We start from the raw sequence: 21,791 nt of genomic DNA, 5'->3' as shown, positions 1-21,791 counted from the left end.
AAATTGTTGATGCGGCCTTAAGCAATATTCACTCACGCATTCACTCCTATCTACGTACTACGGCTCAAACTTCAAGATAGGGTAATACTCTGTTTCGTTTTATCACAACGTTATTGAATTTTACATTTTAGTGTCAACATTAGCGTTTATTTATATTATTTTTTAATTCGAAAAATAGGTGCAAGAAGAAAAATATGGAAAAATTGAATGCTATATCGTTGATTAACAATACAATTACTTTCTAAGAATCATAATCATAGCACGAAATTATTATGTCCAACCAGGTTTCGCAATAACCTGTTACTGCGGAGTATGCGCACTGACGCAGATAGTTTACATGGAGGCAAGGTGACGACACGGATCGATAGGAACGTTCCGTTTCCTTGTTTTATTTCTAGCTGAGGTTACTGAGTTTATCATTTCCATTTCCAAGATGATGAGTGAAAGACTTCAACGCCCGATGAGCGCGGCATCTGACGCCCTTTCCTACATGACCGATGCTGGTCAAAGCGATCATGGAAGTCAAAGAAAAACCGGCCCGTACTTGGAGGGAAATATGAAATTGCTGGATACAATGTAAGCAATATTTCTACAGTTTCTTGTTGTAAATTATGAGTGAAATTTTGTCCCATCATCGTCGTGATCTGTGTTGAAGAAGGTATTATGAGTGAGTTGACTGCTGAGTGATTTCATATCTCATTGTCGAACAAATCTTAGATTGAGATAGCTCGCCCTTTAGGTCGCATTAGGTGCCCCTGGTCCATCTAATGTCAACCGTGTGAAAATATTATCAAAAATTATTTCAATTTTTATTCAAATATTCTAATAGAATAAGAAGTTTCAAATTATGATTTTTTCAAAATTATTTCACGTCTTAGAAACAGAATGTCAAATATGATTTATCACTGTCTCACATGCTGTATGTCAGTTGAATGTAGAAAATGAAAATGTCCTTAGAAATCAGTTACTAGTATCTCAACTTAAACAAGAGGGACCATGCTGACTGACTTTGTCATGCTTTGAGCATGTGAAATTCTGGGAAATATAGAACAATATCAGATTGTAGTCTTAACTTTGGTTAGTTTGTATATCTTTATGATGAAGCAAGGTAAATGTTAAACGTTAGATTTAATCGGAAAGAAGTTATATTTTTAGTTTAATTTCAGCATGTTTTCTTCTGGTCCAGACTCGATTATTTACAGACAGCCGCCATATAGCTGGAGTATTGCTGAGTGCGGCGTAAAACTAAACTCACTCACACGTGTTTTCTTAAATGCATATGCAACTTGCAAATGTTATCAAGAATTATGAGCAAAATCACTGAATATGGATCCACATTTGGTTTGCATTCGCAACTTACAGAACCCAAAGGTCTCAGTTTGGAAATGAAATTGATGTACAGCTAGACAGTAATCAGAAACAAGTTCCACATTTCTCCTATCGTGTTTCATGATGTGATCAGTTGTTTCATCCTATTTTAAGTATTGTGGTCAGTGATCACAGGATATTTTCAAGTGTTTACTTCATCTCTCGAAAAACTATTTAAAATATAAACTATGCCATCATGTATCCTCTTGGTTGAACCAATACAAATAATTATAATTCCATACAAGAGGAGCTATCTGTGTATTTGTTGTTGTGTAGTTTTGTTGTTTAATGCCACACTCAACAATATACCAGCTATATGGCTGTGGTCTGTGAATAATCGAGTCTGGACCAGACAATCCAGCGATCAACATCATGAGCATCGATCTATGCAAATGGGATACAGAGGTGCCATCCACTCTAATTCAGGCGGAGTTACTCCGAATTTTTATCCCTAAATCCAACCTCTGATTTACTGTGATAAAGCTCCGAATTTTAACAGATAGTGTTATTTTTAATTATAAAACAAATGGACCTGTATTTCTACAATAGCAATCGTAGGTATTCGATAAGGTGTTTTGGCACTCGCCTGTGGTATGTCGGTAGGGGCTTCCGAAATTCAAATCATCATCAAAATGGTATGTTCCGTACATAAACCAACCCACCAACTTTCATTCATTTTCTCATCATTATCAGTCATTGGAAATAGAGTGTGGGAACACTTCCATATTGAATTAAAAAAGTTAATTGTTGTTATGCTATGGAGGAATAAAACATTTTTCCTACATATCTGGACTGCAATCTAGTTTAATATTACTAAAGTGCCATTCGAGAATGTTATAATATCTCTAAATTAACTGCGGTGAAATCATGTGTCCCCCCGATACTTTGGCCCGCATTATTCACAGCAATCACTATCATATTGCGTCTACTCACGCCTCGAAATGAAGTGTAGCTGACAGAAAATGGATACATATCCATTGTATGATAAATAAATGTATATCCTGCAGATATGAGGCAGTATTTTGTTAACTCACAGTTTCCATAGAACCATTTAAAAAAGAAAAACACCTCACAGTACATATATTGGTGAACCATTAAAGTAGAGAAAATTGTCGTCTTTAAAAAAATCTTGGACTTATCAAGCTCAGTAGGGGTGGGCGATAATATTGGTTAAAGGTCACATGCAACGTAAAACACAACTTTGCAGATTCTGATACCTTTCAGTATGGACTTAACGACACAAATCGTCAAAATGCAAATTCAACTTAAAAAATAACTGGTTTCAACAGCTGGAAACAAGCTCATGGGGCGTGTGCAGTGAAATAAGTTAAGCAGCTTGGAAGCGGGTTGTCCGGTGAATACTCGGTGAAGGATTTGGTGTGAGCTATTTTTCTAATGTTTTGTTGATATCTCACAAGTATGAAACTTTTTGTATGTTATGACAGTAAATTAACTGTGTATATAATTTCATTTTGTCTATTTCACCACACGTTCTTCTTACCGAGTCACTTTCTCAGTTCGATGCTTAAAAGCAATGTCATTATTTAGCGTTGACAGAATTTCTAACTGTGATATAGATATGTCGTTGTCACAGACAAAACTCAATGTCTGTTTTATTGACACCTGTGTGTCTCCCTGCCTGTCTGCTAATGACGATATTCAATACACAGCTGCTATCACTGACCACATGCAATTTGAACTTAACACCAATCAGGCTATACACCAGAAACAAAATGCATTGATTTATGGCCCGAGTTCGGTCTCTGTCACATTATGTAATTACACAGACAGGCAGGTGTGATACTTGAACACATGACATGTTATGATGTCTGTTGATTGTAACATGTTATACACACAAAAATGAGCATGTATTTACAAAACCCAACATCTCTATATATACACACACAATGAGCCGTGAGGGCATCTGCAAATGAACCAGCCGTTACACTTGAGTGCACACCCACCCGCTCTGACTGGGTTCGGTATCCCGGCTGCTTCGTTTCTTGGGAAGTAAACCCAAATACAAAATATTGCACTTTTGATTTGCGATTGTACCCTTATAATTTTGTTTATATGTTTTTCATAACCAGCAATGTATATTATATGTCATGAATAAGTGATAATTGTGTTTTAATTATGTTTGATTTTTGGTTGCATGTGACCTTTAACCAGTATATTGCAATTAAAACTTCACAATAAGATATATTGTGGTACACTGTTCATGAACCGGTTCACCCGATACGATCGTCAATTTCAGTGACCATGATTGGTAATTTTCGTGATGTGGTACAAAATATGATTAACATTTGTATATCATTTATATTATTATACATTAATAGTTTTGAGAATTTGAGAATAATTTATTGGTCAGATAATTGCATTTGCGTGACTTTTAAACCATAAAAATACAGTGGCCAGTGGCATTGTTTCAAAAGAAAGGAAACAGTAATATCATTACCTTAACCATGTGTTACACTTTCACAATATATTGCAATACATATTGAAATACGCCAACATGTATCACGATATATTGCAATATGAAAATTTTGGCAATACCCAACCCTAATGCTTAGTAGCGCTTTCTCTACAACTAGTTTCATGTTTTGCATTTATTGTGCACCATCAGTATAATGAAGTTTATTCTTCATCTCCTGATGCTTTTATCATGTTTCTTGTTAGAGGTAGTTCCAATGATGTTCAAGCTTACCTTTCTCACATAGTTCACTTGTTAGTTCAAATGAAAATGTGTATCCAGTAGGGCTGCAACGAATACACTATGTGGTGAATATGATCAGTGTTCCACGAATGGTGTTTCAAAGTAATAGGACATTGGGTCCTGTAAGTTTCAGATGTCTGTCTGACCCATTGAAAATTCACAGGACCCATAGAATAAAATTAAACACACATTTCAGATTTAAAATTTCTTATAATTGGCATTTAAAATTACTAACAAACATAAGATTTATAAACAGCAAACAAGCGTCACATGTGACATGTGACATACAACAACTTCAGTCAAAGTCATTTGTGAAACATACAATCAGACACTGGGGCCAGCAGGTTGTAGATTTCTATCAGACCGTGTCGGAATCTGCCAGATTTGTCAGAGGGTCAGACACTATTCGTGAACACTGTATGATACATTATCATGACTGTTGGGTAAGCGAATCTGAATAATTATTCACTAATACAATATTGTAGTTAAGTGATTGATGTACAATATGGAACGCCCATGTTGACAGTTTTGATCTGGCACAGCAATAACCAGTCATCTCATGACACTCAAATTTGGTATGTAATAGTTATACTTGACAGTACCATGTGTGGCCTTGGCAAACTAACATGACTTGGGCTACTGCAAGGCTAGTACATATTCCATACTGCATATCTCACTTTAAAAAAGTACACAAGGGTTCAAGTAAAACATGCTCCCTTAAAAAACGTAAATATTCGTTAATATTCGGTTCTGGTGGCCACGAATACTTGAATTGAATTCATGAAGACTACGTTCGATTCACGAATATCTGCGAGTGAATCGTTACAGCTATAGTATCCAGGGTTCGAAATACCCCATATATTAGCGTGCCATTGCACGGTAAATTTTGAAATGGCACGGATGAAAAGCGTGTTCGGTTCCCTTATGACACTCCTAATTTTTAGATACACAATTCACATTTCACGGTAGTCAATTAATCCCCAAAACATTTCTCTTTTTCCAAATTGAATAATGTCATACATATTTGAATGCTCATAAACCCATTTCTTTATTTAACAATAAATTTCAAATGATCATCGTCATTGTCATTATTCTAAAAACATGTGGGCACACTTGATTTCTGAAAAGCACACCTAAAATATTTGTCTCGTCCTAAGGCACACTTAGAAAAAAGTATTTCTATTTCTGGTATCTGAAAAATAATTCAGCATCAATGGGCTGAAAAATGTTCAAGAATGCCAACACATTTTTACCAAAAAACAACAACTACTTGTGATAGGTTTTTGCATATTTGATTTAAGTCATGTAAATATAATTGTTGTAAGTATTGGGACAGGGCTTCATTAACTTGGATAACTTGTGCACAATCCTTTCTTCAATGAATAAAATATGTTTAAATCAAATGATTGGTATCAGAAACGAAAATGGCAGCACATTTTTATTAACCATTTCTAATTGTATAAAGTAATTAATTGATGTATGGTATATGTCACACATACTTGTTGAGAAGTTTTTAAAAGTTTATGTAACCTTTGTGCTTGAAATAAACACCTTGAATCATTACCTTGTTGAAATGTTGCAGTTTATTGATGTTTTCGTTGTTGCAATTCTTGGGGTATTCATTTCAATATCTTCTCAACTCTATCTTACATGGTTAAACACATGAAAGGGTTTAATCTGTGAATATTGCACATGGTATTTGTTACCAATCCGAGGGACGCGTCTCCGTGACGTAATGTGAGGAATAGATATGATTATGAGGGCCGATGTAGAATTCATGTACATTTCAGGGGGTAAATCATCTTGTTTACAGGTTTGTATAAACCTGGAATCGTGACAATTGTTGTGAAAAATGAAAGCTATATGTTTTCACAATCTACTGTCATTTCATTTTGTCAACTACTTTGCCTAGCTTCTGAGTAACAACTTGATTTCATAGACGATTCTGTCAAAATCGCTTGGTGTCGGTAGGCCTTATTTGTTCGAGCCAGACGCAAGTGATAGTGAAAACTATGATCAGCCTCGCTCATCACGGTTACGGTTAATTTCTTCACCCTAAACAGTGCAGCATTTATGGGCGGATGCCTATCAGATGTCGTTATTTGAAAATGTCCCCGGTAGTTTGGTCTGATTGTAATAAAGTATCAAAGCAGTGTGGGCTTTTTCAGGTTTTCTAATGCCTGGATGGTATAATGACTGATCATAATTGATCCCATTTCTGTGGGTTTTTTTCCCTCGATATATATTCACGCCATGTAAAAATATGACGTATAATATTAAAAAATGACATTTGATCTATTTGAATCCGTAAACTAAACAACCCCACTTTGCCATTGCTAGAAGAATCTGAAAATTTACTTAGGTAAATAGGTACATACAGTTTTAACACACAGCATATGCTTATATGTATTTCTTATGCAACAATGAAGTTCTGTTCGCATTCTCAAAACAGTGTCGGCCCATAAGTTTTCACATGCAATACAGCAATTAATACTGCCTTGTTGTAACCCGTGTTAGGTGGTATAAACGTACACATTATTTGTCATCATTCACTTGATGGTCAGTTAATGAATTTATAACAGGTATAATTAGTGGTAACACCACTTAGATTACCCGACAAAGGTTCCCATTTGGCATTTCTTGTGTCTGGAGTAAATACTCAACATTATAAATTGAGGTCTGATGTGGAAAATGTATTACATGTTATGTAATATGCGCATGGAAGTGCAGTGAGAAGAATTATCAAGTTTCAAAAAACAAACATCGATCAAACATTCAAAGGATTAACCGATAACACACTGATTGATTAATTACTTTTATCTTGCACAGCTTATTTGTCAAAAGGTAGTGTTTATGTATGTAGATTTACTAATCTATACTGAATACACTCTGTCATAAAATGTCTGTGTAAAAACTACGTCCTTCTTTCAAAGGATTAACCGCCAATACATTAATTGATTGCTCATTATTGGCTGACTAACTTACTTTTTTTAAAGAATGGCAGACATTACGCAATTAGTTGCCAGGTGTGCTATCTTGGGTGACTAATGAGACTATACACCAATGTGAAAAACCAGAAACAATATATCACTTTTTCGCATATTAGACTTAAAAGACACATCACTTGGAACAGCTGCAGATGAATGGCATATCACTCATTTATGTGGATATTGATAGATACATTCCTCGAACAAGGTAATAGCCTGACATTGTTCCTATAACTTTAATCTGTTTTAATTTATATTTTTGCATTTTGTTTTTATTCATTTGTCATAGGATTCAACAGAATCATTGTTTTCGCCATGAAGTGTAATGAGACAGACAACATACACTAGAGCGTCTGTGCGAATTATGATTCACATTGGCAAACTATAAAATGTCTAGATATTACAGTCCTGTTATAAATTCACTATAAGTATCAGCAGATCGCCTGCTTTTTGTTAAGTTTCAAAATGCATACAAGTATGATAATAAACTAATTAAAGTACTGTCGGAAATGCTAGAAAAATGCTTTTAGCCTTAATATCTTTATAAAGGTGATAAATGTACTATGTTGTCAATATATCAACTCGCCTATTGTCTACCTAATTTTTATTTCAATCGATTTAACATTCCCATGCATTTGAAGGGCAGTTTACAGGAGAGAATTTGGTACCAAAATAGCAACTTAAGATTTTTTTCAGAGTTCAACAACAGAAATCTGAAATAGTCTTTACATTTATGCTAATAATACAGGTGGTGTAAAAATATAAATTAACGTTTTCCTAAACAAATAAATGTGGAATGTTTGTGTTACTTTACTTAATTATCGTTTTTCTTTGTGGAAGAAATATTAATATAAATGTTAAGTCTTGATAAATAAGTTTCCGTCATGCATGCACATCTTTATCACAGCGTCCACTATGGCCAAGCGATTTGCAGTCGATTGTTGCAAAGGTTTATAGGTTTTTCTGCTTAAAAAAGACAGAGGTAAAACTTTCATTAGTTTAGAAAGAGTTTATTACAGAACTTGTAGAGCTGTTGGCATGTCTTACCAACAAGTTTACAATATTGTAAACAAATCAGACAAGACAGGGACTGTCTCAAATGCAAAACCGGACGTAAAACCATCCTTGACAACTTTGACAAGGGAGTGCTTAGGACGGGCGGTCTCGATCTTTATGAGAAGAAGAAAAATATATATATTCTAAAGAAGCTACACCAGTGACTCTGTTAAATCTTTGGCCAATGTTCACAACTAGATTAAACTGACCGAATTACATTCATATTTTTCAATGAAATATACTGTTGACATGCAAAACATTTATTAAAACGTTGCACATTTCTACAATCAATCGATAAGATAACACAAGTGATAGGATTCTTTCCAATGTACAGTAATTCAGTATGTTTATTTCAAAACAAACACACATACACAAATGATCCCTTACATAACTGATCACATTATGCTTTCACGTACACATATTCAACATTTTGCAGAAAACATCTATTGAGATGACCCTAAAGCCCGGCGTGTGCTCAGGTGTCAATTTCACCTGTCGACACCGTGCATGCTGATGACGTAACACAGGCAGTTAATGTTTGTTTCAAATAACGTCCAACTACCCCTTATTTTTCTAAGTTTTGGTATTTTCATCAGTAAAAACACATTTTAGAGCATGTCTCAAAATTTATTACCTCGGTCTACATTAGGTAGATGTTTCTTGAAGTGATATTTGTTATTAAGTAACTGTAATGCCTCTGAATTTTAAATATAAGTCAAAAGCATTTTCTAGCATTTCCGACAGAACTTTAGGATTATTAGACCAAATATAAAGACGTACATTGACTAGTATCTACATTCTGGTAAGTGGACGTTAACCACGTTGAATGTAGCAAAGAGATTTATCGCGCGAGTATTGTAAACCGACCCCACCCGGCTTCCATGGAAGAAATCGTCATGTTACAAGTTGTGTCATGCAAAATCCTTTTGGTCATGATTCAAATACATATTTAACTACTGAGTAGAAAGTAGTTTTGATTTTCAAACTAGATGAAAACAAACCATAATCTCATTAATTCTTTAACAGACTTTAGCCCCGGACGTCACAATTTTAAAAATGGCAGAGCCCTGTCGCGAACATTAAGCCAGTCTGAGAATAAATGCTATTTAGGTTTGTTTTCACCGAGATAAAATCTACTTTCTACTGGTAGTGAAATATGTATTTGATTGATGGACAATATGATTTTGCATGACATAGCTTATAGCATAACAATTTCTCTTGTGGAAGCGAGGTGGGTGTCAATATGACACTACTTACAATATTATTGTCACTTCCACCACAACCTCGCTTCCGAGGAAGAAATCATTAAGTTACAAGTTGTGTCATGGAAAATCGTTTTGGTCTTCAATCATATACATATTTTCCTACAACTAGTAAGTAGTTTTGATTCTTTAACTTCCGTGAAGCGATCTGAACGCAAGTAAGATATTGTTTCAGGCTTCCACAACGCTCGCTTTGCACTCACAAACATAACACATTTAGCACGAACTACAGGGTCCGGTGGAAATCAGGGCATGGTGACACCATCACCCGACCCCTAGGAGCAATTTGACGGCAACGCAACGATTTGGCATGTCTTTGTTGACGTCGAGAAAATCAGCAAAATGACGAGCTTGTTACACATTTGATATACAACTTACTGAAAATGCAGAGTTACGTGACCTCTCTGTGGTTTCGTTGGCGGGCGAGAGTGAAGCAGGCAACTTTTTGGCAACTTTTGATCGCTCGGTATTAATTAACCACAATTTTTTTAAAAAAGGAAAGTGGTGCTCCGCTTAAGACTAACCGCACATCTTTCATATGTAATGGTTAAAACAGTACAAAAACAAAAGTTTATTTGTTCTTTAACACCTGAATAATTATTTTCCAACATTGCATAGCCTGTGGCCATGGCAACAACATTCTGATAGAAGCAAATACAATACTGGTAAATCTTACTCAAGTGATGCCGATGTGACTTAAAATCGTAACTCACTCACCCACTAACTGAACACACTTAGCATCCTGATCACAGAACAGAGCAACAGTTTTGTCTTCAAGCCCTAACTTGTCTGTAGAATTGGGTTTATTGGTAGACTTTAGTCTCAACATATGGGCTATCAAACTTTGTAGGATCCATTCCAGACAGTTAAACCAAGGGCACTGTGCCTCTATGATTCTAGTAGGCCTACTTACAAGTTTGTCAAGCTGACAGTTTTATGGTTTTATGGTGTTGACAGCTTGTATGTCATGGATGTATTATCAAGTTTTCATACATCTACAAGACTCATAGCAGTATTATGTTCTGTGAGATCATTTGAGAACATGGTAGATTACTATGAACAGTGATGAATCATGATGATTATTGTTTTCACACACGTAATCATTAACATGGTAATGTTTTAACTTAGCGGGAAGTTATTGTTCTTCGACTTATTTACAAGAATTGACTTCAACAGCAATTTTGCACTGGATACTCAGAAAGGAAAGAAATGAAATACATTCCTGATATTTCATATTAACCTAATAAGGTTAGGGTTTGGGTATACAGTCGAGCCCTGTTTACATATTTCCGGAAATCCCGCCCTCCTCACGAGTTTTTAGTGAAACGAAACTTTTCATCTTTAAATGTACTCACGTACTCGGACTCCGCGCTTCCGGACCCGGACGATGATTTTTCAATCCAATCCCTATTGAGAGTTGACCCGATTACCCGGAAGGCCTACTTACTGACTGTGAGGTTATGCTTACCGAACAACTGATTATTGTGTTCACTGCTATATCTCGGCAGTCGTTTGATGTGTGTCTTTGTTAATTACTAGTACTTGTCAACACACACCCCATGCGGTACGATGTGGCAGTGAGGAAATTCATCTAAGAGTCTTGTAAGCACTGAATGCATCTAACAGATAATATAATTAGTGTTGGAAATTGCTTGCAATCTCACAGTTGATAATTTATTCATTACCAGTGAGCAATCATAGAAACAATTGGTTAGCGTCATTTCTCAGATTTTCCTATTCAGATGTTATTGCAGATAAGTATAACATGGTTCTCTGTTTTTGTTTTTATTTATTTATAAACTACGCAAATTGCTTTTGCAAATTTCACATCCAATTTAAAATGTTGCAACTTGCTTCTTTAAAGTGATGACTAATATATCATGAACATAAACTTCCTGGAGTCTTCAAGAAATATTTAGTCATGACTTTTCAGTTAGTGAAGTGAGTTTTTTAAGAGTTGAACAAGTTTTCAGGCCCTGACAACTTCGAAGATATGTTCCATCGTCAAGTGTTGTAAACTCTAAAAGAGTACATGTAGTTCCAAAATCGTTTGTGTTCGATAATGAGACAATATGATTGATTGCTTGGTCGTTTGATCACTGCGACCAATCTTCGATTATTTCAGTTACTTGGAACACCACTAAATACAATGCATTGTCATGATTCTGTGGTCAGGACTTGAGCATGGCTAGTAAATCTGAAGTGAAAGAATAAATTTTCATTGTGCAACTCCCGAACATGTCACTTGGTAAATTCAAATAGGTGGACAACTCGCTATCCGGACGGTTTCAGACGTAGCTAAAACGTCCGTGTAAACAGGGCTCGACTGTATGGTTGTATCAAGGACTTCCTCCAATCCGCCCATCCGTCCGTCCAAAGACAAGTTTGTTCAGCCAATAGCTTGAAAACTATTGGTTGGATTGTTTTCAAATTTAGGGACCACCTTTTTAGTCTTAATTCCTTTAAGAATTTCAGCAAATTAAATATTTCAACTTTGAAATTATTTTCAAGCATTACCTTGAAAAGTATTGGTCAAAATGTTTTCAAATTTGGAAAACAGCTTCTTTGTCTGAAGCAGAGTGGAAAGTTTGGTTCCCATTTTCTAATTTTTAAAGACTTTTGCATAAACCAAAGGGAATTTTTGTTCAACCAATGACTTGAACACATTTGAATGGATTGTTCTCAAATTTTGGGATCACCAGATATTTCAATTTGGACATTTTATCAAATATCAACATGGTTCATATTTAGGATTAGAATTGGTCTTGACTGGATTAATTACAGCCTGCTGCATATAGCTGGTATATTGCTGAGTGTGGCGTTAAGCAACAGACAAAACAACAAACAACAACCAGGAATAAACTGGTTAATTGCAGATTTTCTCAGATAATTTACAAACTAAATAGTCTTTTTTTCTTTATTATTTATTTTCTATTATTTTTATGATAATCATGACATTTGATCTTTCAATTTATTATAATACTTTTGAGCTGATATATACAATCAGTGACCTCCCTAATATTTAAACCATTAAAAATAGTAAACATGTGAGCAGTTCCTCTGAAGTACTGTGTCGGCCAGCTCACCTGTAGAACCAGTGGTTTTGTTAAATTCCTGGTTCGGTTCATTACCTGAGACAATTATATGTGTAATTTCCCTCTGTGTGTTGACATAATTCACTGCCTGTCTGGAGCTTTATTACCTGTATTGATCGTGTATTTGTTTATGTTTGTGATCAATCACCTGATTGAATGTTTTATTTCAGTGAGTGCCCGATTGACATCATGTGTTGCCGATTCAGTGCGGACGGTGCTCACCTTGCTGTGGGACTCTGCGATGGATCAATAAAAGTAAGATCACACAGACATGTTTTCCAAGTAATTACCTCCCACAAGAGAATTGGCAGTGAAGTATTAAACAATCTGTTGGTTTCCAAGGAGACAACAAACATTGACACCTGGTCATGCTGAATTGTATAAGCAATGGAAATCAGGACCCCTTGTCCTAACCCTTAACTTGAAGGATTAAACACTTGAGGACCCTTTGACATTTAAGATTGATGGAGGATATAAAAACACTTCAAAGGCACCAGGACGGCTTTGTAGTATATAAAACAGAGGCTTGTCATTTTCAGGCTAATTTGAAATTGTAACTTGTAATATTTGGGATTACACTTTCTTAGTAAAGTACAGATTCTAGTACTTTTGTTGGGTTGAGTCCCTATCTGGAATTTGAACCCATACTGACAGAGTCAGGCATCTAGTCATCAGCAAAGTCAGCCATATAACCACTCAGCCACTGCAGCTTACACAATTTGCATATGAATCTTTTCTGTAGTGTGACCCTTGTTTTCATAGTATGGATAGATCTAGATTATCTTATACCATGGCCATTATTTGTTGGTATCAGTGATTTTGAAGCCTATAAAAATCAGTAGGACAAATGTCCTGAGTGGGTGTCTGGCGATAGGCCATTGACCTAAAGCTCTTTTGACATTTTTAAATCCCAATGCCATCATATAACTAAATTGTTAATGACATTTAATGTTGCAACTTGGATTCTAGATATACAGCAAAATTAAAAGATCTAATCCCACTGTTGATAAATATGAAATTTATTTTTCTAACATTTTCAAATAATACAACTACAACTTAAATAAATTGAGTTTTTAATGAAAATGCAAGCATTTATAATGTCCAGAAATATCACAAAAGAAGCAAAAACTATGGCGATTTTTTTCCGTTTGTGACATGTCATAACATCCCGTGCCTTTTTCTTTTATATTTTCATTTTACGTAATCAGAAAATTATTAAAAGCCACTGATATCGGGAAATAGGTGACCATACATATTATTTAAGAAATCTTTATAAGTGACCATACATATTATTTAAGAAATCTTTATATTATAAAGATTTCTTAAATATATGTACTATTTAAAATAAGTTCGGCCTAACTACAGTCTCAGTGGTAGGGAGATAGGAAACGTTAAAAAAAAAGGCTTTCTGAGGAGAGATTAGTACAGAAATGAGAAAGCGGTTTTTTTCTAAGTCCAAATCGACTTATGTGGAACAGACCATGGCTTTATGCAAATTAGTGTGTGATGATATTGTATTACAAAGGACACTTTTAAAATACCCATTTTGAAATTAGACTTAGCTTCATCATGTTCATTATAAACGATAGCTGACGTAAAAAATAATAACTTTAAAACTGAAACTATGAAGGATTTAGCTGTCATGGAGTCTCACCATCACTATAAACACAAACAGGTATGAGGGGTTGTCTCAAAAGCAAAACCAGGACGGGTATCGCAGACGGTGGTTGGGGTTGGGCTGGGGGATGGAGATATCAGCTGAGATAAGATAATCCTTTAGGGGAATTAAATTGATTAAGTAAATGCCATGTCAAAACAATTTACAAATAATATCCAGTCCTGTAGATTTTCGGGTGGTCATGCCACCTATGTATTTTGAGACATTTAATACAAAGGCTGATTTAAGCTTTTATATGGGTATCATACTATTTTACATATCTCCACGTAAACTTTATGAAAGAAAGACATGTTAGATGTTAATCAATAGATCACACATATTCAACACACAAAAAAAAGCATAAAATATCTTTGAGATGACCCCTTGTGTCTGTAGGCAACACATGCATTTCATGCCAGGTGAGTCGATGGTCCGTCATCAGACCTGGCCAAGCGATCTCCTAATTGCCATCCATAGTCTGATCTATTGTTTTCAGCAGCTATTCGTATTTTTTCTGAGTTCTGCTCAATTTTACAAGTAAACATGCTTTCCTTAATATCCTATTACGCATCCCACTAAACGCCCAGTTAGGCCGATGTGGGTTATTTCGACAAGCAAGAAATAAATGGAATAACATTAACTGAGGTTGGAAGAAGTACCCAAGTCCGCTTGTTCAGAGATGGGTCATACTTTTTTCAAAGCTATAATATTTAGTACCTGTTACAATTATTTTTCAAAATTCACGAAATGTGCTTAGTTTTAAGGGTAGTGAATTTTCTTTTTGTCATGCAAGTTTTTGTTTGACCATCAATCTTACATAATGAATGAGGAAGAATGCTTGTTGCAAATAGTTAGTACTAGTAGTGTTAAATCAAGGTAGTCTTTTACACCAGTTACAGTTAATGCAGGACACATTTTTATGAATAACAACTTCTATTGAAACTTTATATGCCGTTTCAGAGCTAATTCTTGCTCATTCATCATTTCACCTGATGAATGAGCAAGAATTAGCTCTGAAACGGCATATAAACTATTTAAAGACGTTTTTATCCATAATAAAGTGTCATGTCTTCATGTTCGTCCAACTTCTAAATGCACTTCAAGATTTTAGTTACAGTTACAGTCCGTTTGAGTCAGAAACGGACCAATGAATTGCAAATTTTATCATTGTACAAAATTGTACATCAACTGTTCCAGAACATTTGTCAGTACCCTTGCTGATACTCCTAAAGCTTTTGCTGCCCGCTCACGGAATTTATTAATGGCATAAAATGGTTTGCCCCTTTCGGCTTCAGCACGGAAAAAATCGTACACTTTAATCATCAACTGTTTCACGTCAGCATTCAACTTCATTTTTCATCAGGCATGTGTATCCCGTGCACGACGAGAAAGTGGCTGTTCCATTTCTGCGGTTTCACCCCGCCATGACAGATAACAACTTTTGCGTTTTCAATGATGATAGTTTCTTTAACAACTTTTTTTGGTGGAGTCCGGAAAATTTTCAAATATAAGAAAGCTGTTTGGTATTAGTAAATGATAAACATGTGTACTATTTATATTTATGTGGCAATTTTGTACAGTGATAAAATTTGCAATTCATCGGTCAGTTTCTGACTCAAACGGACTGTAATCAACACCAGTTAAATCAAGGTGGTTTGATTACAAGAAACATGAGTTATTGTCTCCAGATTATTCTAAACAGGAAATAGGATCAACATTTGCTTTAACTTGTGTCACATTTGGCACTTAATTGTGAACATTTCAGCCGATAATATCTGGACATCAATGCTGGAAACCACATTTATTAGTGTCTGTCTTTGTTGAAACTGTTGATTAACAGTCCAGGTGAGCTACAGTGGCATGGCACCATTGTTTTGTCACAGTTCAACTGACGGCAACCGTTACCACCAACATCAACTGAGATTTGTTTTGACACTTTCAACACACATAAAATATAACATAAATATCTGGCATGTCTAATGTTGGAGATTTTATAGTTCCAAGTTCAATGGTGATTGTCTGATAGTCTGTAGAGTTCTTTAAGCATGGTGTTAAACGTGTATCGCTGGATGCCATGTATATCAGCTGCTATTGTCTGTATTGTTTATTTATTTATAGCACTGTTTAACCAAAGGAGTCACAGCCAGAGAAACTCAATACACTCGATACACGCGGAATATAGGCCTGGCCTGCAAGGATTGTTAATCTTTCATTGTTATCCAGAGTCACTGACTGATCTGTGATATAAGTGCCCCCGTTCCAATACAATCCCTGTAATTGACAGAGTTTTATAGCCATTGCACTACAGACAGCTCCGTCAAGTAGACTCAGAAAGTGGATTAAACAAAGCCTGACTGTCTGGACCTGTCTAAGTCCAATGTTTATCTTGTTGTAGGGTTTATTACATGCAGGCCAACAAACAAGCATATTGTTTGCACATCAGTTAAAATTCAATGATAGTTCTTATGACGTATTAACAGACCACTGCCATATAGCTGAAATATTGTGGAGTGCAGTGTTAAACAACCAACCAACCCGCCAAATCTTATGATTGAAATGTGTTCTTATGTTTCTAATTCAAAATGATGGGAAGTGCTAATGCGTAAACGACAGCTGACCCATCAGCCTCATATCAAAGAATCACCTTGGTCAACGAAATACTGATTATCCGTGTGAGTGAACTAACTTGTTGGTACCCAGTTTTGGGGGAGGATCTTCCAGTATCACCATATTATTTCATGAATTACAGACAGTTTGTAATTCTGAGTTCTAAAAATTATATACACATATATATAAAGAAAATCAAAGAAAGGCTAAATATTATCATGGAAAACTTGGTTTAGGTTTGTTACAGAAATGTTAAAAAGGTTACATAGTAATGATAAATAATTTATTGTATTGAAAATGCAAACCTTTACGGGGCTCAATTTAAACATCTGGGACTTTTAGTGGTGCAACTTGAAACTGCAAGATGCAACTTCATGTTTATAACAGAGAACACAGACTTCAGCTGGAAAACAGAGGAACTGGCTTGGAGTAGTGACTCTGATGACTACACAGACAGTGAATGACTGTTACTGTTACACAATATAGCTTGGCTGTAGATTGTTGATTGTGTTTACAATTAATGTATTTACTGAAGAAGATTGATTGAAATCTATCATTTATACGTGTTTTACAAAATACCTATAATTTAGGAATCTAATGACAAAAAAACTATTTTTAAAAATCAAGTTATGACCTGGTTATAATAGTACATGTATCCAGACAGTATTAAGCTGTTTAACACACTTATCTCTCTGAAATTAAAAACTAAGAAACTTCTGGACATGTCTGTTTTCTTGTTACTATGGTAACAGTGTGTCGTTTGTGTTTCAGATCTATAGTCCAGGGACTGGGCAGATGCTGTACAGTCTCACAGATCAGGATACCCAGTGTCATCGTCTCCCCGTCACACAACTCCGCTTCCGGCCATACACCAGCTTCGACAAGCCAGAGTACACACACATCCTCATTGCTTCATGTAGGTACAACTCTCTAGTCTCCCCCATACACCAGCTTCGACAAGCCAGAGTACACACACATCGTCATTGCTTCATGTAGGTACAACTCTCTAGTCTCACCCATACACCAGCTTCGACAAGCCCGAGTACACACACATCCTCATTGCTTCATGTAGGTACAACTCTCTAGTCTCCCCCCCCCCTCCCCCATACACCATCTTCGACAAGCCAGAGTACACACACATCCTCATTGCTTCATGTAGGTACAACTCTCTAGTCTCCCCATACACCAGCTTGGACAAGCCAGAGTACACACACATCCTCTCATTGCTTCATGTAGGTACAACTCTCTAGTCTCCCCATACACCAGCTTGGACAAGCCAGAGTACACACACATCCTCATTGCTCTCCTTCATGTTGCTTTGCTTCATGTAGGTACAACTCTCTTGTCTCCCCATACACCAGCTTCGACAAGCCAGAATACACACACATCCTCATTGCTTCATGTAGGTACAACTCTCTAGTCTTCCCCCCATACACCAGCTTGGACAAGCCAGAGTACACACACATCCTCATTGCTTCATGTAGGTACAACTCTCTAGTCTCCCCAATACACCAGCCGACAAGCCAGAGTACACACACATCCTCATTGCTTCATGTAGGTACAACTCTCTAGTCTCCCCCCATACACCAGCTTCTCGACAAGCCAGAGTACACACACATCCTCATTGCTTCATGTAGGTACAACTCTCTAGTCTCCCCAATACACCAGCTTCGACAAGCCAGAGTACACACACATCCTCATTGCTTCATGTAGGTACAACTCTCTAGTCTCCCCCATACACCAGCTTCGACAAGCCAGAGTACACACACATCCTCATTGCTTCATGTAGGTACAACTCTCTCTAGTCTCCCCCATACACCAGCTTCAACAAGCCAGAGTACACACACATCCTCATTGCTTCATGTAGGTACAATTCTCTAGTCTCCCCCATACACCAGCTTCGACAAGCCAGAGTACACACACATCCTCATTGCTTCATGTAGGTACAACTCTCTTAGTCTCCCCATACACCAGCTTGGACAAGCCAGAGTACACACACATCCTCATTGCTTCATGTAGGTACAATTCTCTAGTCTCCCCCATACACCAGCTTCGACAAGCCAGAGTACACACACATCCTCATTGCTTCATGTAGGTACAACTCTCTTGTCTCCCCCATACACCAGCTTGGACAAGCCAGAGTACACACACATCCTCATTGCTTCATGTAGGTACATTTCTCTAGTCTCCCCCATACACCAGCTTCGACAAGCCAGAGTACACACACATCCTCATTGCTTCATGTAGGTACAACTCTCTGTCTCCCCATACACCAGCTTGGACAAGCCAGAGTACACACACATCCTCATTGCTTCATGTAGGTACAACTCTCTAGTCTCCCCATACACCAGCTTCGACAAGCCAGAGTACACACACATCCTCATTGCTTCATGTAGGTACAACTCTCTAGTCTCCCCCATACACCAGCTTCGACAAGCCAGAGTACACACACATCCTCATTGCTTCATGTAGGTACAATTCTCTAGTCTCCCCCATACACCAGCTTCGACAAGCCAGAGTACACACACATCCTCATTGCTTCATGTAGGTACAATTCTCTAGTCTCCCCCATACACCAGCTTGGACAAGCCAGAGTACACACACATCCTCATTGCTTCATGTAGGTACAGCTCTCTAGTCTCCCTCCCCATACACCATACACCAGCCGACAAGCCAGAGTACACACACATCCTCATTGCTTCATGTAGGTACAACTCTCTTGTCTCCCCATACACCAGCTTGGACAAGCCAGAGTACACACACATCCTCATTGCTTCATGTAGGTACAACTCTCTTGTCTCCCCCATACACCAGCTTCGACAAGCCAGAGTACACACACATCCTCATTGCTTCATGTAGGTACAACTCTCTTGTCTCCCCCATACACCAGCTTGGACAAGCCAGAGTACACACACATCCTCATTGCTTCATGTAGGTACAACTCTCTTGTCTCCCCCATACACCAGCTTGGACAAGCCAGAGTACACACACATCGTCATTGCTTCATGTAGGTACAACTCTCTAGTCTCCCCCATACACCAGCTTCAACAAGCCAGAGTACACACACATCCTCATTGCTTCATGTAGGTACAACTCTCTAGTCTCCCCCATACACCAGCTTCGACAAGCCAGAGTACACACACATCCTCATTGCTTCATGTAGGTACAACTCTCTTGTCTCCCCCATACACCAGCTTGGACAAGCCAGAGTACACACACATCGTCATTGCTTCATGTAGGTACAACTCTCTTGTCTCCCTAAGAAGCGTAGTTAACATGGTCCAGTTGGTAATGAATCCTCTGAGAATAGGGGGACCGTGGTCCAGTTTGAAGACTTGTATGCCTTCAGTGTACCCAAAACTGCTGATTGTGGCTTCAAATCCCAGTCTACTGTGATTATCTTCATAATGTTTAATGGGTTTCACCAAAGTGGTAAATGTGTGTATGGTATAAGATCTGAAATGTTGTCCAGCTTGCTTAAAGCAGTGTAAAACCTAACTCATCATGTTCACTCACTCACTCTAGGGCTACCAAAGACGAACAGTGTCACAGAAAAGTCACTGTTAAAAATGTTTACAGGCCAGTAAGACAAGAGTAGTGAATGCTAAATGTAAGTGACCTGAATAACTTGATGTTTGAGACAGTGATCCAAACCGTGTCTCAGACATCATATCCAGTGAATTCTAGTGTAGATATGTGGACTTATGTTACCTGAGGGTGTCGGGGTGTTATACCCTTTCTCCCTAGGCAATCTGTCCTACCACTCTGGTTCTGGGGATGATGTAGCTAAGATGGATAGTCAAAGATAAGTCCAGTATGGTGTTCAAGTCCATTTATTTTGGAATGAATTCTTTCACAAAGGTCCTCAGATATTTCCTAGCTTTCCTGGTCTACATGCAACACAGGTTCACAAATCTCATGGAAGAACTTGTTGGTTTCTTGTACGACTCCTAAAGTTACATGTTCATCTGAGCCATTCTCTCAATATACAGAGAGAACCTCTCAAGTCAACGGTGGGGTCCAGAATCGCTTCTGTTCCCCTCGAAAATGTGAGAAAAGTCTTCTTTGACAATTTTGGCTCCTCCCCCCGAAATAATGTCCTACCTCATACAAAAATGACTCATATCCAATCTTAATAATTAGTTACTTTCATTAGTCCCCTTCGGAGACTTTATTTGGTACCATCAAATTCTTCCAGTGATAAAATGACATTGCTAGTTATCCTTAAACCATCCATCAACCAAACTTTGACATATCTAACTAATATCTCAGACTGGTAGGCGCCAAAAGATACTTAATCAAATCATTTCAGATCCTATGCGTGCCCCCTTATTGACAAACTGACCAAACTGACCATCTGTATCCCAAATGTCCATCCACCCAATTGTGTAGAAACACCAGTTTGAACCTTTCACTGTCATTTATGTCAATTCAGAGAAATTGTTATTCCCCCAAGAAAAGTGAATCAATAACAGTTCGGTTAGCTTGGTCAATGCACTTTCCCAGTACATTCACCCTTCTTAACTTGACTTCAAATTTTCCTTAAATATTTATAAAATGCATATAATGTTTTCAACTCTAAATATCCTGGTTATACTTACCTAAACTTACTAGACACAGACTGTGTAACCATGGAATGATGGAACTGATGGAATGGTAAGACAGCAATGAACCCAATTCACTCACTCACTTGAAGAAGTTTGTCAACCATCACATATATCCTCAGGCTGTAAGCCAATGGCTTCTGTTAGTTCTCTGTATACTATAAGTATAAAATGTGAAACTTTCACAGGTTGTGTTGTATGTTTTGATACAATACATGGCAGTGGGGTAGCCTAGTAGCTAAAGCGTTTGCTTGTCACACAAAAGACCCAGGTTCAATTGCCCACATGGGTACAATGTGTGAAACGCATTCTTCATGTCCGTCAACCTGATATTGCAGGGTAAAACCATCCTCACTCACTCACTGATACAGTACCCGTTGGGGGCGGTGGGGTAGCCTAGTGGTTAAAGCGTTGGCTCGTAACGCCGAAGACCCGGGTT

The 21,791-nt window shown here is 37.2% G+C and overlaps 1 protein-coding gene across 1 annotated transcript in view; it reads left to right on the top strand.

Annotated features, from left to right (window-relative positions):
- The first annotated feature begins 325 nt into the window (after positions 1–325).
- LOC124253151 (WD repeat-containing protein 5-like) overlaps positions 326–21,791 on the top strand; it is a 44,639-nt gene continuing 23,173 nt past the window's right edge. The window contains exons 1-3 of the mRNA XM_046686869.1: positions 326–576; positions 12,655–12,739; positions 17,520–17,664. Coding sequence (XP_046542825.1) covers positions 434–576; positions 12,655–12,739; positions 17,520–17,664 — 373 coding nt within the window. The 5' untranslated portion in view covers positions 326–433. The remainder of the gene's footprint in view (positions 577–12,654; positions 12,740–17,519; positions 17,665–21,791) is intronic.

This window comes from Haliotis rubra, unplaced genomic scaffold (genome assembly GCF_003918875.1).
Source record: "Haliotis rubra isolate DU_JTF1 unplaced genomic scaffold, ASM391887v1 Scf532, whole genome shotgun sequence".
In the NCBI taxonomy this organism is placed as follows: Eukaryota; Metazoa; Mollusca; class Gastropoda; order Lepetellida; family Haliotidae; genus Haliotis; species Haliotis rubra.
Note: the sequence above shows the minus strand (reverse complement) of the source record. Positions and strands in the feature narration are given on the sequence as shown.